This window comes from Mastigoproctus giganteus, chromosome 5 (assembly GCF_048544385.1).
Source record: "Mastigoproctus giganteus isolate SK-2022 chromosome 5, ASM4854438v1, whole genome shotgun sequence".
Lineage (NCBI taxonomy): Eukaryota > Metazoa > Arthropoda > Arachnida > Uropygi > Thelyphonidae > Mastigoproctus > Mastigoproctus giganteus.
The window spans coordinates 220,130,193-220,147,775 of NC_143579.1; the positions used below are offsets into that span (position 1 = coordinate 220,130,193).

General features: G+C 34.3%; 1 protein-coding gene across 17 annotated transcripts in view; it reads right to left on the bottom strand.

Moving 5' to 3' along the window:
- Positions 1-895: 895 nt before the first annotated feature.
- Positions 896-17,583, bottom strand: part of RhoGAPp190 (Rho GTPase-activating protein 190) — a 744,591-nt gene continuing 727,903 nt past the window's right edge. For all 17 annotated transcript variants that reach the window (XM_090374412.1, XM_090374407.1, XM_090374402.1 and 14 more), the window contains one exon: positions 896-2,541. In XM_090374412.1, the coding sequence (XP_090230538.1) occupies positions 2,343-2,541 (199 nt within the window). In that variant the 3' untranslated portion in view covers positions 896-2,342. The remainder of the gene's footprint in view (positions 2,542-17,583) is intronic.

Sequence of the window (17,583 nt, forward strand, 5' to 3'; positions counted from 1 at the left end):
ATGGCCAATTTCTAAATGAATGAATTTTTTGTAAATGGCAAACAAAGCAGTCTGTCTCATCCAAAAAATAAATTTAAAGTGTCCAAATTGTATACAATTTTAAGTTTCAATACATCATCTGCATTAAAAAAACATAATAATAATAAATAATAAAAATAAAATAAATTAAAAAAAAAATCTTTAGAAAAACATATTTTACAAATGAATAGCTACTTTTATGTCTTAAAACATTTCCTAATAATAACAGTGGCATTTGACAATTTGTTCTGCATTTTGCCTGCTTTTTTTGACAGAGAAACTAAAGAAAACATTTTTCATGAAATGTATTTTGAGTCTCAGATTGGTGGGCAAGGTTGCTAATGAGTGCCAAAGTGCTTAAAACAAAAGTGGGGACTTTAGAATGAACATACCTATGAGGTGGGGGTTAAAGAATTAAAAACTTGTAAAACCTTGTACATATAAAATTTTTTAAAGAAAACACTCTGATGTAATCATAAATGAGAAATTCATTTTCCAAAAATGATTCTTCAACCTATCACAAAAAAAATTGAAAGATTTAAAAAAAAAAAAAAAAAAAAAAAAAAAAAACTAAATTCTATTATGAAAGCATCATGTTATCAGAAATACAACAATTATTTCACGTATGTCAGTTGGTTAATTATGGCCATTTCAAGAAAAATCAATAGAATTAATTCAAATTTATAAAATGATAGTAACACTCTGGCCTTCACAAAAACTCTCCAATTTCTAAAGATAATATTTTATTTTATATAGATTAGTGTGTTTGGAACATAGGGAATTGCTGAATGAGTAAAGAGATCAAGTACGATTCAGTAATATGTAATTCATTTCATGTGTGCAAGTGTGTTAAAAACAAAGCTCCTACCTGCATAAATTATGACATATAATTTTATTAAGTTAAGTTCACAAAGCTTCTGTTTCAAGAAGGTAAAAAAAGTTAAACGAATATTCACAAGTATCTTCAATATCAAATTTTGTTTCTTTATTCATACAACACAGGACATGATTACAACTGTGCTGGACACAAGGAACAGAGGGGGGTATCAAAGTTACACTCTACTGACTCATCTCTGTACACACTGTCTAACAGCACCCATACCTGTACACAGATACCCTAACTTACTGATCACACATTAACACTTTCCATCAATGAGATATGGCCTGGGACATCTTTTCACAAACATTTAAACAACCCAAGAAGCAGTAGAAAGTGCATTTTTTTTTCCAAATCCCTGTACAAAACTGAAATATACATCACGTCACTGAAATGTACAGAAAATGTGCCCCACAAGTGGTGTTGATATGATGCTGTCATACATCAATCAATAGTTCACTGTGAAGAGCAGCAATGACTATAAATCAATAAAATAGTTCGGCTGGTGCACCGTTTTTTAATTAATTTATTTATTTTTTATTTTATTGGCTGAAGGAACTGAGATAGGTGACTGTGCTTGCATGCCATAACTAAAACAGGCCCACTCATAGCCAGACCAGGTTCATAGTTACTCTAACATACACAATCTGCTGTTAAACAATTTCCGAACTGCAAGCAGTACAATAATAATAATAAAAAAGGAATGTTACCTGACATACTACCAAGTGCCGTAATATGTTGGCAAAGGGTGTAAAATTTTGGCCTGGATCATGCATTGTTTTCAATGGCACATAACTGCTTGTAAGGTGAGAATACTGTGATGTCTGAAACATGGACACTGAGAATGTAGGTCAGTAACATGCCCCTTGATTTTATTTTTGTTGTTTTCAATGTCACAATCATTACTTTTTGTTCATGCAATGCTACTGTGATCTAGGATAATTACTCACCATTACCTATACACACTAGATGTGCCTAAGGCTTAGGCAATGACAGAGTTAACTGGTCTTGGTGAGCATGGTACTGTTAATTTATGGTACATACAAAGTTTATAACCATTGATATGGTTCTCTGAGATGACAGGACTATGGGCTTGGTGGATGTCAACAAATATGCCAACATTATAGTTCAACTGCAGTTCACACTAAAATAAATTTAATCGCTTTTCTTCTTCTCCTCCTACTCTTGTCGTTATTTGTCTCTCTGCCTCTCTCTCTCTCTCTTTTCCTCCTGCCACATTCTCCCACTGTGCAGATGAGATCTACACCTGACTGCAACTGATGTTACCACAGTCCATGAAGGGAGGATGTCAACTGGTAAGTGAAACTATGGATTCACTTATTTTCTGGAGCCTTCAGCCACTAATGAGATGAACAAGAAATCTCTTCTGGTCATCCACATGACTGTGACATCTAAAGCACTTCCAGTTATAAATCCAGCTGAATCTTCACACCATTACTACTTCTTCTTCCCCACAAAAAAGAAAACGAAACTGATCTATCATAGTCTGTACCGAATCTTCTAGATGAGGCCTCATTCTTTCAAACATCATCATATCATTAAATTCTAAAGGAAGGAGTGTAGGCCACCAGCATATGGCAAGGTTTTTGCTATCCATGCTATTCAACCGGCAATTCTCTGCCACTCTGAAAGAACAAAGGAACTTAATAAAACATTGTACAGAACTTTTAAAGATATTCATTACATGTAATCAATATCACATATTTCAGACATATTTAACACCCCTCCCCCAATACATTGTGCAAATTTAATGCATTTCACTCCTACAAAATGAAAATAAATAGAAATATGTAATCAATATCACATATTTCAGACATATTTAGCACCCCTCCCCCAATATATTGTGCAAATTTAATGAATTTCATTCCTACAAAATGAAAATAAATAGAAACACAGCTAAATATATTATATATTTATTTATAGTGATGCACCTACTGCATAAAACTGTCAATTACAGCACTTAGTAGCAACCGTTAAGTGTTGAATTTCTTCTTTTTGCATGCCCATATATAATAATGATTATGTACAGATTTACTACCTTTAAACGTGTGTGTGTGTGTGTGTGTGTGTGTGTGTGTGTGTGTGTGTGTGTGTGTGTGTGTGAGAGAGAGAGAGAGAGAGAGAGAGAGAGAGAGAGTGAGAGAGAGAGAGAGAGTGAGAGAGAGAGAGAGAGAGAGAGAGAGAGAGAGAGTGAGAGAGAGAGAGAGAGTGAGAGAGAGAGAGAGAGGTTCATCTGATAATTCTATATGAACCCAGTCATTAAATGAGAAAAGTCAGCTTTACCTAGTCTCCCACCACCTGACCCCCCCTGCCTAACTTGCCTTACTTATAAACTGAATACAACTTTTATTTTCTAGCAAAACAAAAATAATGCATTATTAGAATCAAAATTCAAAATTTGGTCATTCTTAGTAATTTTTAATTAGATTAAAATCATCAAAGACCACTCTCAAAGATGGCCACCCCCCAAATCTTGCCTGCCAGCATGTCCACATGATACCTGCCCAGTAGAAACAATCCTGCTTAGAGCAAACAAGTGATTCCATTTTGGAGAAGCTTTGCACATCTCTGTACAAGTGCAAATTATACTCTTTTATTCTTGTCCTCTGTAAAATTTTTATACAGCACACAAGCTCTCTCCCATCTTGTTCATTGTTTCTATTATTAAAATTAATTTCATGAATTGGTAAATGATAATGACATTTTTATTATTTAATTAAAATATAAATGATTAATTTCTAAATTAATATGTTAACAGTTTATTTTTAATAATCAAATATGTACGTGCTCTGGTCTATTCTGAGCACTAAATATTTATTTATTTATTTTTTTATGAAAATCCCAAACACAAAAGGTATGCGTGTCGAAGGTTGAAAAGATGAATGGAGAGGCTTTTTGACATTGGACTTGAATTTCTGTAGATATTCGATTAAATTTTGACAAATGTCTGCTGACGAGGATAGTGGGAGCCACACGTGTTCAAAGTCACTAAGTGGATTTTCTTATTAATTGATTTGAAATTATTGTTTCTCTATAACTTTTTGATTTAAATTTAGTAGTATAATATATATTTTTTGACATTTTCTGATTAGTTTGGTGTAATTATTCTTTACTTGGCCTTGAAATTGCATAAAAAACCACAGTTAACCTCTGCCATTGTTGTATTGATAGTAGCTTTTGAATTTCCCGCCATTGTTTTCTAATTGATATAGCAGATACTAGAAGTTTCTATATAACTTGTAACAGTGTAATAATTATCAGCAGATGATTATAAACAATAAATTTTAACACTACTTCCATGTTTTAATAATTTAACTTGTCTTGTAGACAGTAACATATAATAGTAATATTCATAGGGCTTTTAAATTGGTGATTTGGCGTACATATAATATCGCAAATAGCTAGCGTGAGAGTTCGAACCATGTAGGTGGAAATAGATAGTTAAATTTATTATCTATTATAACTATTTAGCTTTTACAAATGTAACGTTGTAGCTAAAACTTGACATGAGATACGAAATTCATATAGCATTAAATCACTAGAAGGTAAACCTCGATACTGAAATATATATATATATAATATAGAAAATTAATAAATATCTTATGTAAAGTAAACTAAACAAGAACTGATTAATGCCATCTATACATATCTAGATAGAACATTACATCAGTCTTATTATATATTTTTTGTATAGTTTAAATACAATTAGTAAAATAGGTAAGATATAGAATAAATATATTTCATATTGGATAAGCTGGTAGCTACTTAACCTTATAATAGCCATAACTGGTCCGCAAGGCCTAGTAAAGGATGATCATTAGTCAAAGTAAAAGTAAAAATAAAACAATTAATAAACATAATAATAATATATATCAAGTCAATTATAGGTCATGGGACACATTGAAAGGGACTTTTTCAAGGGCTAACCCTTTCAATATGTCCCCCTACAATTAACCCAGCTATCAGTTTCTGATATCATCTGCTTGTTTAACATGGTCAAAAGGCAATTTATGAGATAAATGGATAAGTATATTTAAAGTTAGAAAATAATTTAGTTGTTAACAGGCTGGATGACTTCTAGCCCGACCGATAGCTAAGACACGTAGAAAAACTAGCAAAAGCAAATATTAAGGAATAAGAGTAATAAAAGAGAACCAATATCCTTCAATTAATATCATATTAATAAGTACCAAAGGAGCAAACGCTAAAATAAGGAGAACGGATTCAAGGTTTAAGAATAGCAATAGCACCTCAATCCCCCTCGAATTACTCTTTAAAGTTCATTAGGTAAGAAAAATAGAATATGATAGCAAAAAGTTAAAAGTAAAGGAAAAGCTATAATGCAATTGTAAGTCGGATTTTACTGGGAGCGTAACTTCCCATCCCTTATAGAAAGAGATCCTGGTATATCATAAGTATAATGAAGTAAAATAGGATAATATAATGGATAATTATGGAAAAGCATAATTATCCATAACGGATGGTGGAAAGGCTAATTGCTACATGCTTAAATCATGGTTTAACGGTACGTTAAGAATAACAAACTAGTTAGGCAAAATCAAACTTACCACGAAAATGAAATATAAGAAAGACCACGTTGCAGAGCACGTGTTGTTTATATCCAATGTTAGTAGGTGCCAGTGCCCTCGCAGTTCTGACATGTAATTATTGAGAAATAATTAAATAAAGTAAGCCTAATAGCAAAAAAAACGCCCAATAGCATAATTAGGCATATGGCACTAAAATTCAGTATTATATTAAGAGGAGAAAAGAAGAAAAGTAGTTAGATATAAAATTCTCAGTAAAAAAAAAGCAGGCTAAGAGGGAAGCCAAGAATTAATTACTACCTCAGAAGCAAATATAGGTACAACTTTTTCAATGAGCGTAAGCTATATTAGTATTGCTCCTGAGGCAGTGCCTAATTGTCTACATATGTACAGGCTCTGTAGAAACAGCTAAAAGTCAACAATACAGTAGTAGAATTAGTACCAATAAGGAGAGTAAAATATTAATGCCGCAAAACTTTAGATGTAATGTAATGCTGGTTAAGATGATTATGGTATTTATTTAAAGCTATCAAAATAGCTGTATGTAGGTTTATATTAATAAAACGTTCCGGGAATCCAATGTTGATTAACTTATGTCTAAAATCGATAAGTGTGCTGATTATATTATCTGTAATTATTGCATATTTTAATTCTTCTAATACCCTGTGACAAAATTATATTTTTGTGAATCCTTATGGAGATAATTGAATGCCAATTGGTTAGGTCAATTGATTTAAATCCAAATGCATTACGTTTGTCGTAAATATTGGTGTCTATTTTCTTATTTTGTACTAGTATGTTATGTCCAGGTATGTGGCTATTTTAGTACTGTTTATTAGTAGCTATTATTTCTAGTTCCGGCGGGTAATAGTTGCAAATTTCGGTGAGAAAGTTAGGATAATTAAATACAGTTAAATCGTCAATGTATCTGCACATAGTTATTTCCTTATTAATTTTTATTTCAAAGTAATGCAGGTAAAGATTGGCAACCAGGCAAGAACTACACGTGCCCATAGCAATACCAGTATGTTGCCTATATATATATTGGTACCATTGTAGATATAGCTATTGAAAATGTAAAGAATTATTAAGTCATTCCAGTATTGTTGTATGCAAGGCAATATATTATTATATTCTGTGTAATAGTTACTAAACACATATTTTAAACTGTTGTGTGGAATGCTGGTAAACAGATTTTTGAAGTCATAAGTATTGATATATTCAATAGCATGATTATTGTCGTTTAAATATCTAAAACGGGGCTATTGTTGAGATAATTCTAGAATTGTCTATATTTTTAAAAATAATACTTAGTAGTTCTACCAGTTTTTCATGAGGAATTTTTGAGTAACTATTCCTACAGGAAGTGATGAATCTAAAACTAGTGGGTGATTTATGGAATTTTGGTATACAATATATATATGGTAAAAGTTAAAATTAATTTTAACTTTTTTTGCATAGCCAGTAATTTTTTTATTATGGTACTACAGTTAATGGCCTCCAATTTGTAAGTAGAACTGTTATTCAGTTCATTTAGTACTGTTGTAGTATAAATATATAATGCTGTAGTTGTTGGCTGCTTTGTCTATGGTAGTTATAATAAATTTAGCTTGCAACTTTTTAAATGTTGCTTTATTTTGAACAAATCAAAGGTCTTGGTAGGCTGTTTATTTTTATGTATAATGCCAACCTGTTTATAAATAGCTTGATATGTAAGGGTTATCCACTTGTGGAAAGCTTCTAATGGTTAGTTGTGCTTATATGCTAATTTTAGGCAAAAGTGCATGAGGTCTAAATGTATTTGTTTATACATCTTATTGGTATTGCAGATAGTGTTAGGTCTATATTTAAATCCATAGGATAGCAATGTGTGTAATTCAGGGTCAGTAATATACTAAGGTCACCTGTAATGATATGCTTGTGATCCTTATCCACATACGTATGATATTGAGGCAAATAGCAAAAACATTCTGCCTCAATATCACTCTTTTCTAAGTTGCTGCAACCTACTTATAATTACAGACTAAGTCCTATTGGCTTATTATAACTGAATCTGGTATAAATATTCAAATTGCTAATAGGTAGTTTGTGTTTGTATATATTTATAAGTTTATTTATACCTATATGATCCAACATGTTATAGCTAAATTTAATGTTAATATATTCGTTAGTAATACCATTTTTCTTATTAAATCTGTATTTAAAAATATCATTAAGCAGGTGGTTGAGATGTATGTTATTATGGCTATAGGTAGCATTGATTTTTGCTAAAGCTCTAAGTTTACTATGCTTTAAACCGAAGATAATATCATGTATATGCTTGACTCTATAATAGGTTCATCCCATGATATTAGCACATATATAAATCTACTCAGCATATTATTAGTATGGGTTACTTTAAAGGTATTAGTAGTTTTATTGGAGGTAATTTTTACTTTTTTGATTATAGGTATGGGTCTTTTAACCATGTGAAAAAGGTTATAGATACATGAATCTGTTATTTTATTGGTGTAACAATGCCCATTCAATAAGCTATTTAGTCCATAAGGACTATATTTCAATATGCTAATGTTTTCTAATTCTAGCCTGGTGCTATTATTATGCACTATTTCTAAAATGGTGATCGTGATATTTTTGAAGCTGTGCAACTGGAAGTGTTGCAGTTCTATGTCTTTTAAGTAATTAATTCTTGGCTTCCCCCCTAGCCTGCTTTTTCTACCGAGAACCTTATATCTAACTACTTTTCTTCTTTTCGGCTCTTAATATAATACTGAATTTTAGTGCCATAACGCCTAATTATGCTATTGGGTGTTTTTTGCTATTAGGCTTACTTTATTTAATTATTTCTCAACTAATTACATGTCAGAACTGCGAGGGGCGCTGGCACCTACTAACATTGGATATAAAATAACACGTGCTCTGCAATGTGGTCTTTCTTATATTTCATTTTCGTGGTAAGTTTGATTTTGCCTAACTAGTTTGTTATTCTTAACGTACCGTTAAACCACGATTTAAGCATGTAAGAATTAGCCTTTCCACCATCTGCTGCTTTTCCATAATATACATTATATATTATCCATTATATTATCCTATTTTGCTTCATTATACTTATGATATACTAGGATCTCTTTCTATAAGGGATGGGAAGTTACGCTCCCGGTAAAATCCGACATACAATTGCATTATAGCTTTTCCTTTACTTTTAACTTTTTACTATCATATTCTATTTTTCCTACCTCATGAACTATTAGAGTAATTCGAGGGGGATTGAGGTGCTATTGCTATTCTTAAACCGTGAATCCATTCTCCTTATTTTAGTGTTTGCTCCTTTGGTACTTATTAATATGACATTAATTGAAGGATATTGGTTCTCTTTTATTACTCTTCTTCCTTAATATTTGCTTTTGCTAGTTTTTCTATGTGTGTCTTAGCTATCGGTCGGGCTAAAGTCATCCAGCCTGTTAACAACTAAATTATTTTCTAACTTTAAATATACTTATCCATTTATCTCATAAATGGCCTCTTGACCGTGTAAATGCAGATGATATCAGAAACTGATAGCTGGGTTAATTGTAAGGAGACATATTGAAAGGGTTATCCCTTGAAAAAGTCCCTTTCAATGTGTCCCATGACCTATAATTGACTTGATATATATTATTATTATGTTTATTAATTGTTTTATTTTTACTTTTACTTTGACTAATGATCATCCTTTACTAGGTTTGGCCTCGTGGACCAGTTATGGCTATTATAGGGTTAAGTAGCTACTAGCTTATCCAATATGAAATATATTTATTCTATATCTTACCTATTTTACTAATTGTACTTAAACAATACAAAAAAAAATATATATACAGGTAACCCTCGCTATTCGCGGGGGTTACGTTCCTGAGAAATGCCGCGAATACCGAAAACGCGAATACTGAGTTATGGCTCCCATAGTAATAAAGGGGTTCCGTTCCAAAGTATGAAATATATAAGAAAAACTAGTCTAAAATTTTGTCTATGTATGCATTATATGTACCTTCATAATATGACTATGTAAATAGACAGTACATAGTGAAATGCAAGCATATGGCATCGAAATGAAAATAAGAAACAATTTAATATTAAATGTAATATTTATTAGAAATTTCAAACAAATCTTTCAAACCAGCGTCTTTGCTAGCTAAAAAACCTATCCCGCCAGTGCTATCACCAGTTTCGCTAAAGCGTTGATAAGGAGTTTTGCGTTTTCACGAATGAGTGAATTTAACGGAATTTTATTTTGAGTTCGGTCTTCTATCCACAGATTTAAAGCTTTTTCCATGTTTTCTAATTTAACATCACGAGTTACAGAGCAAATTTTTGAAGCAATTAGCGCGTTTTCACGGACACTACGGCGGATTTTTTCTTCCGATTTCTTGATTGATCGTACCGTTGACTCATTGATTTTATGTTTTGCCACTGAGGAATTAGAAATTTTATCTAATAACTCAATTTTCTTCGCTAATGTCATCACCTTCTTTGATATTTTCACATTTCTCTTCTTATTCGTAGTGATATTTTTGTAAGGGTTAGAAAGAACTTGTCCACAACAAAGTCACTTTCTTCCGTTAACACACTCGAAAAAGTCTGTTTTTCACCGCAAAACGGTAGATTTATCACTTTTGTAAGCATATCAATTTATAAATTGATAAATTTATTCAATTTATAAGCATATAAATTAAAAGCAAACGACGAAACCTTCCATGACAAGCGCATAACACATATTGAACAAGGATTAGTGAGAAACATCCACGCTCGGGATTTTGTCACCCCTCTCCCCTCACCCACTGAGCGCTGTTTTGACCGGGAAAGGTAATTTTAGCCACTCCCATGTTTTTTTTATGGCGGAAAATATTCACGGCGCTTTAAAATTCACATTTTTTAGGTTTCATTTTATATTAAATCGGCGATCGCGAATACGCGAAACCGCGAATACAGATACCGCGAATAGCGGGGGTTTACTGTATATATACACAGTGAAACTTCCTTTTAACGGACAGCCATGGGGAACGAAAATTTGTCCATTAGAGAGAAGTGTCCGCTAACAAGAAGTCTGAGGGAGAAAAAAAAAAGAAAGAAATAAAAATCGTTAAACGTTTAATGTAAAATTAAAATATATACAGATTTTGAACAATATTTTTGTAAATAATATACATATTTTGCACAATATTTTTGTAAATAATATACATACAATTGTGCTATGCATATTATGACTTTATCTTAAGAAAAATACATACAGTAATCACTTATTTTCTTCTGCACCTTCTTCTGGCTGATAATTTTGTTTTCAGCATTTGTTTGGAGTGAAGAAACCATCGAAAGTCCTTCAGTATCTTCCTCAGTGGCGAAAAACATTTTTAAACAATTGATTTGTATGAGCGCTTCTGCTATTTTCATCGGTGGTTCGTCGTTAATATGTTCTTTGACAGAATGACCTCCTTCCATTTCTTCAACCTCATGAGGAACTTCTTGAAAAATATCGATGATAATGTCGTTGATATCTAGAGCACCATCTTCTGTAGTGAGGTTCGAGTCTATATCTTTGTAGCCAGGGTCACTTGTAGCTGAAGTATCGTACATTATCAATAGATATTGAAGTTCTTTTTCTTCTTGGTGCTCCACATTGCTGTTCACAACTTCAATTTTTGTGTTTGAGAAGCCAGACTTTACAAAACAGTTCACGACAGTTTGTTTTCTAATTGCGTTTACTGAAGAGGAAATCCATTGAATCGCATCTAGGATGTTGAGTTTCTTTGCAAGTTTACTCACACATGTTACATCTTTTTTCTATAGTGAAGTTTAAATTTTTTTATTATCCCTTGATCCAAGGGCTGACACTCTGCAGATGTGTTTGGTGGCAGAAAAATGATTTGAATGTTGGACAATTCAATGTGCGGGTGAGATGCAGCATTATCCATGAAAAGAATAATTTTTTCTATTTTGACGAATCATGTTTTGGTTAAAGTGACTTATCCATTCGCTCATGATATCTTGTGTCATCCACGCTTTTTTATTAGACTTCCAGTCAACATTCAAAAGATTCAACTTTATGCCCTTGAAACAACGAGGATTTTGTGGTTTTCCTATAATAAGAGGTTGTTCAAAGTCTCCCAGCATATTTGTACACAATAGTACAGTCAAACGTTCCTTAGAAATTTTTCCGCCCTGGCACTTTTCGTTTTTTTGACTCATTGTTTTTTCAGGAAGAGCTTTAAAAAACAACCCTGTTTCGTCACAGTTGTAAATATCCTTAGCTTCAAAATCACGACATAAATCTTCCAATTTGACGGTCCGCTCTGTTACAACCCCAGTATCAACAGATCCACCTTCACCACTTACGGTTTTCCAAGAAATTTTATGCCGAGTTTTGAACTTGTCTAGCCATCCCACAGAAGCTTTGAACTCATTTACTCCTATAGATTTCGCAACCTCCAAAGCCTCTTCCCTAATAATAGGTCCATTAATGGGAATTTTTTTAGCACGTGCGCGACAAAACCACTCATACGTAACATTGTCAATTTGAAGTCCAACAGTTTTCGGGAATGATTTTTGAACCTGATCATTTACGTGTTGCCAAAATTGTTTGAGCAGTTCATTTTTTTTCTTTAGGATGTTGCTTACCTGCATCTTCCCGATTTTGAATTTTGCAGCGAGATTGCGAACACTATTTTTTTGCGATCATATGCATTAATGAGTTTGACTTTATCTTTTAAAGTTAAATGCTTACGAGAAGACATTGTGCACTTCACACGACACTGAACAAAACTGAAAAGACGGAAGGCTGACCAAATCTTCCCGATTTTGAATTTTGCAGCGAGATTGCGAACACTATTTTTTTGCCGATCATACGCATTAATGAGTTTGACTTTATCTTTTAAAGTTAAATGCTTACGAGAAGACATTGTGCACTTCACACGACACTGAACAAAACTGAAAAGACGAAAGGCTGACCAAATTTCCCCCCCCCCACACACCGAATTCATCAGAAGTTTTACACGTGCTTTAAAATTCTTGAAAAAGGGTTTAGAACCGCGACGTAAACCTTGATAAAATTCAGAGAATCGGAAAAAGAAAATAAACACACAACTGAGGCAATAAGTAGAAGAAAAGTTCCTAGGAAAAGGGCCATGAGCTCGTCCGCTGTCCGTTATGGGGAGATCAAATTAAGTGCTAATCTAAACGAAACAGTGCAGATTGCCTGTCCGCGTCTGTTACAGAGAATGTCCGCTAGACAGAAGCTGAAAACACGTTAAAACCAATAGAGGTGAGTTGGGGAATTTGAAAATGTCCGTTATAGAGAGATGTCCGTTAGGAGAAGTTTCACTGTATAGTGTTATTACTGCATTGAGATATAAGTTTAGCATATTTTAGTGTAATATTTTTTTAACTGTTTTGAAATTGAATCGAAATCATTCCTCAGACCAGAGCAGCAAAGCAAAAGGCTCAAGGAAGTGGGAGTGCTGTGACTTGGGGGTTGTCCTCTGAATCACAGCCTTTTGAAATGTAAGGCTTGTTTGATGTTTGTGGATCTATAAGGAATGGGACATGATATTGCCAAGGGAGGATGTCTTTGTGTTTGCTGAATGTAAGGAGTGTGAGGAAATTAGGTGTCAACTCAGCGTTGTTATGGGCCATTATGAGAGCTTGAAGAACAGGGTAGATTCCTTTGAAGGACATGCATTGGGGGACCCATCAAGCTCTCAGCTGCCCACATCAATGCCAGAGCTTGCACTTGATCATTCGGCAGGACAGCAGCAATCTCTGAGGCAGAATGTGCTGGTCGAACAGGAAATTGTTGTTATTGTTGATGACTATTGTCAGGAAAACGGGGATTATACTGTGCAAAAACGATAGGCTGTAAAAATTGGCATATTAATTTATTTTCTAGACCCATCAAGCTCTCAGCTGCCCACATTAATGCCATAGCTTGCACTTGATCATTAGGCAGGACAGCAGCAATCTCTGAGGCAGAATGTGCTGGTCCAACAGGAAGTTGTTGTTATTGTTGATGACTATTGTCAGGAAAACGGGGATTATACTGTGCAAAAACGATGTCGTAAAAATTGGCATATTAATTTATTTTCTAGAAGTGCTTTATATTTCTAGTAACAATACTTAGTTCAATTTGAACTTTGAGATTTTGTAGGTTATTAATTAGGGTATCTAATCCACGTGTTGGAAAAGTTTTGCAGCTCCTATGATTGCTAAGTTTTTAATTATATTTAGCCGTTTTATTAACTTAATTGTTATTTTAAATTATTTTCCATAAGTAACTTATAGACCTAGTCAAGCTCTGTAGTTTATTTTGAATTTAGATAGAGCGATTTTGAATATTTGATAGTGAAATACATATATATATAGTGTTATCACTGCATTGGGATATAAATTTAGGGTTATATTTTGTATTGGAATTTTATTTGAAATTGAATAGAAATCATGACACAGACTAGAGCAGTAAAGCAAAAGGCTCAAACTAATGGGAGTGCTGTGGCTTAGGGGAGAACTGAGGGGTGGGTTGTCCTCTGAATCACAGCCTTTTGAAATACACTGCTTGAACATCAACACAACACAGTGGCAACCTCCCAAGGCAGAATGCGATGGTCCCAAAGGAACTAGTTGTTGTCGGTGACTACTGTCAGGGAAACGGAGAACATATTGTGCAAAAAAGGATAGGTGGAAGAAGACCGGAGTATGTCTGCCAGGGGCAAAGGTTGATGACGTACATGTTGGCACTAATGATATTAAGAGTAGGAGACCGGCCCGGCGGAATTACTTAACAAGTACAGGTCAATGTTGAAAAAAAAAAAAAAAAAAAAAAAGCTGTGAGTTAGGGTTGAAAGACACGATAGGAGGGAGTATATGATGAGAGCCTTGTCGATCAATTCGGCCCTGGAGAGATTGTGCAAGGCTCAAGGGATAGAATTTTTCTCAGACTGGTCTGTGCATGTTAACAGGAGAAACTGCTTCTACAGGGATGGGATACACTTAAATAGAAAGGGTGCAAGAATATTTGCTGATATTATCGAGGCAGAGTCAGGTGGGTGAGAAAACTGCTAGCTTGGGGGGGATACACAGACTAATAGATTAACAGTAGCTGCTGGCAGAGGTGAAAGTGATTCTTGCACTGCTTCCATTGAAATGCAATTGAGCAGCAGCCTGGAAAGCAAGGCAATGGGGATTTCCAGGACTGCTGGGAGTCATAGTGGAACAAGTAAATGAGCTGGGTAATTAAGAGTAGAAACAGGTGCACGTACACCAATGCTAGGAGTATAGTTAATAAATGTGATAAGCTTGAAGTGCTAGTCAAGACATCAAAGGCAGATATTGTTGGGATAACAGAGACGTGGTGTCAACAGATATGTTTTGTCTTCCATTGCACTGACTATCTTTTAGTTTCTGGTAAGGAATGCAGAACTGGAATTTGGGAAGTACAATGTGGACAGGAAGGGAGGAGGGGTTATGTTATTGGTTAAGAAACACAAAATCCAAGGAATACAGCCATGGTTGGACAGTGCAGTTGAATCAGTTTGGTGTGACATAAGCAATGGGAATGCAAATTTCAGAGTAGTAGCGTGGTATTGGCCAAATGATGCTGATGAGTATAATAATCAACTGTACAGAGAAATAGAGTGGGCCAGTAAATCAGAGTGTTTTATAATGGGGGATTTTAATTTCCCAGATACTGACTGAAATTTGAAGGTTGTACATGCACCCTTCAATGTGGCATTGAAGGAAAATTGCTGCTATGGATAAAGGGATGGTTGAGTGGGAGAAGATAGAGTGGTAATCAATGGACGCTGCTCTTCGTGGACTAATGTTATTAGTGGAGTTCCCCAGGGTACAGTGTTGGGTCAATTGTTGTTTTCTGTATTTATTAATGATATTGATGATGGTATATCAGGCTTAATGTCCAAGTTTGCAGATGATACGAAGGTTGGCAGGGTTGCTAATGACACATTAGTGACAGTACGTTGCTGCAACAGGATATAGAAAAGTTGAGCAGGTGGGCTGAGAGGTGACAACTGAAGTTTAACATTGACAAATAAAAAGTACTGCATGTGGGAAGCAGTAACCCCAGAGTAACGTATCAACTGTGTGGTGCTTCACTGACAGTGGTAGAAAGTGAAAAGGACCTGGGGTTAATTGTGCAGGCAGATATGAAGTTTTCTGAGGAGTGCAGACTGTCTGCAAGAGTAGCTCATGGTGTCTTGTCAATGATATACAGCAAGTTTTCTAGCAGAGATAAGGAGGTGATTAGCCACACCTTGAGTACTGTATATAGGTCTGGAGGCCTCATTTTAAGAAGGATGTAGAGCTGTTGGAATGAGTACAGAGAAAGGCGACAAGATTGGTGAATGGAACAAAGGTTTGCTCTTACGAAGAAAGGCTTAAGTTTTGCAAATTACAGTGTCTGGAGACTAGACTGCATGCGGGTTGATCTGATTGAGGTGTATAAAGCCTTGAATGGTTTGAGCATGCTTAATGCTGATGCGATTCTTCCTCTTGCTCAAAATAATCACCTGAGAGGGCATAAATTCAAATTGAGGAAAGACAGTTGTAGGACAGATGTGTAGAAGTTTGCCTTTAGCCAATGGGTGGTTGATTGCCGGAAAAAAATTCCATCTGTCGTTGGAGTAGTTGATAGCTTAAATAGTTGGGTGAAAGGAGAAGGGTGTGTGTGTGTGTGTGTGTGTGTGTGTTGTAGGACAGATGTGTAGAAGTTTGCCTTTAGCCAATGGGTGGTTGATTGCCGGAAAAAAATTCCATCTGTCGTTGGAGAAGTTGATAGCTTAAATAGTTGGGTGAAAGGAGAAGTGTGTGTGTTGTGTGGTAATTCTGATTTAAAATAAAACCTTTAAACATTTTCTGTCTCATTTTAGACAATTTCTTTTTTTAACCCCCCCCCCCCCACAATAGGGTGCTATAAAAAACTTTAATTTCATTGTTTGCTTTCCTACCATTACTGGTTACCTGCAGTGCAGGCCCAGTTCCAGTTTTCATAAATAATTCATTCACACACGATGCCAAAAGACCAGAATTAAAAGGTATAACAGAAAGAAAGAGGAAGGATGTTTAGATGATTTATCTAATGTGAAAGATTCAAGTGATGATAATGTGAACCTCCAGCTGATGAAATCTAAAATTATATCACAATGAAATTTACAAAACCAATTTTTGATGATCAAGATGATTTTCAATTGTTGATATGGCAGGGAATTCCCCCTCCCCCAAATCTTGCAGCTGTGGTTTGTTTCATCCTTGCAGCATAGCTAGTGAGTGAAATTTTTCTATTGTTGAATTTCTAATCCAAGAAAGAACATAGTTGGACCCAGAAACTGTTGAAAATTGCTCTCTTTCTGCATAGTAAAAATGCATAAAATTATATTATGAATATATCTATTATATTTTTTCTATTTATTTGTTTTTTAATTTTTGTTGTATTGTATACAACAACAAAAAAAAAAAAAAATAAAATAAATTATCATTGATTTTTGTATAATAATTGATGTGTAAAAGTTTAAGGCAAAGTTTCTTAATTTGTCAGTTTTATTTCTTTGTTTTTGTTTTATTCTTGTATTGTTATTTGGTTTTTAGGAGCATTAGCAACTAAGGCCATATTGCTCCGGGATATGCGGTGGTCATTCCCTGACCTTTCCGCATCTTCCGTATTTGGTGGTGACGGGCTCGAACCCCGGTCTAATCAAGAAGCGTGTACTATGCACTGCTGCTCCTTCCCACCTGGCTACGGAGACGCCGTTTTTGTTTTATGGGTGGCAGGTACAACTAATACAGGTCAGTTTTGGGTGTGAATCTTATACAATGGACCTATGCAGTACTTCAGTGGTTCCCAACCTTCTTTGACACGTGAACCCCTTTCAACAAAATATTTTTAATGCAAAACACTAAGCCTTTATTCTCTGAACTCATATAATTTTTCTGAATTTTTTTATAAAATATTTCCAGTACTACGTTTTTATAAGTTCCATTACGTAATAAAAATTATTATTATTAAGTATTATTCATACTTTGTAAAGCAGTTATTATTCAGTCCAAACTAGATTTTCAACAGGCTAAGAGTAGAAAACTTGCTTT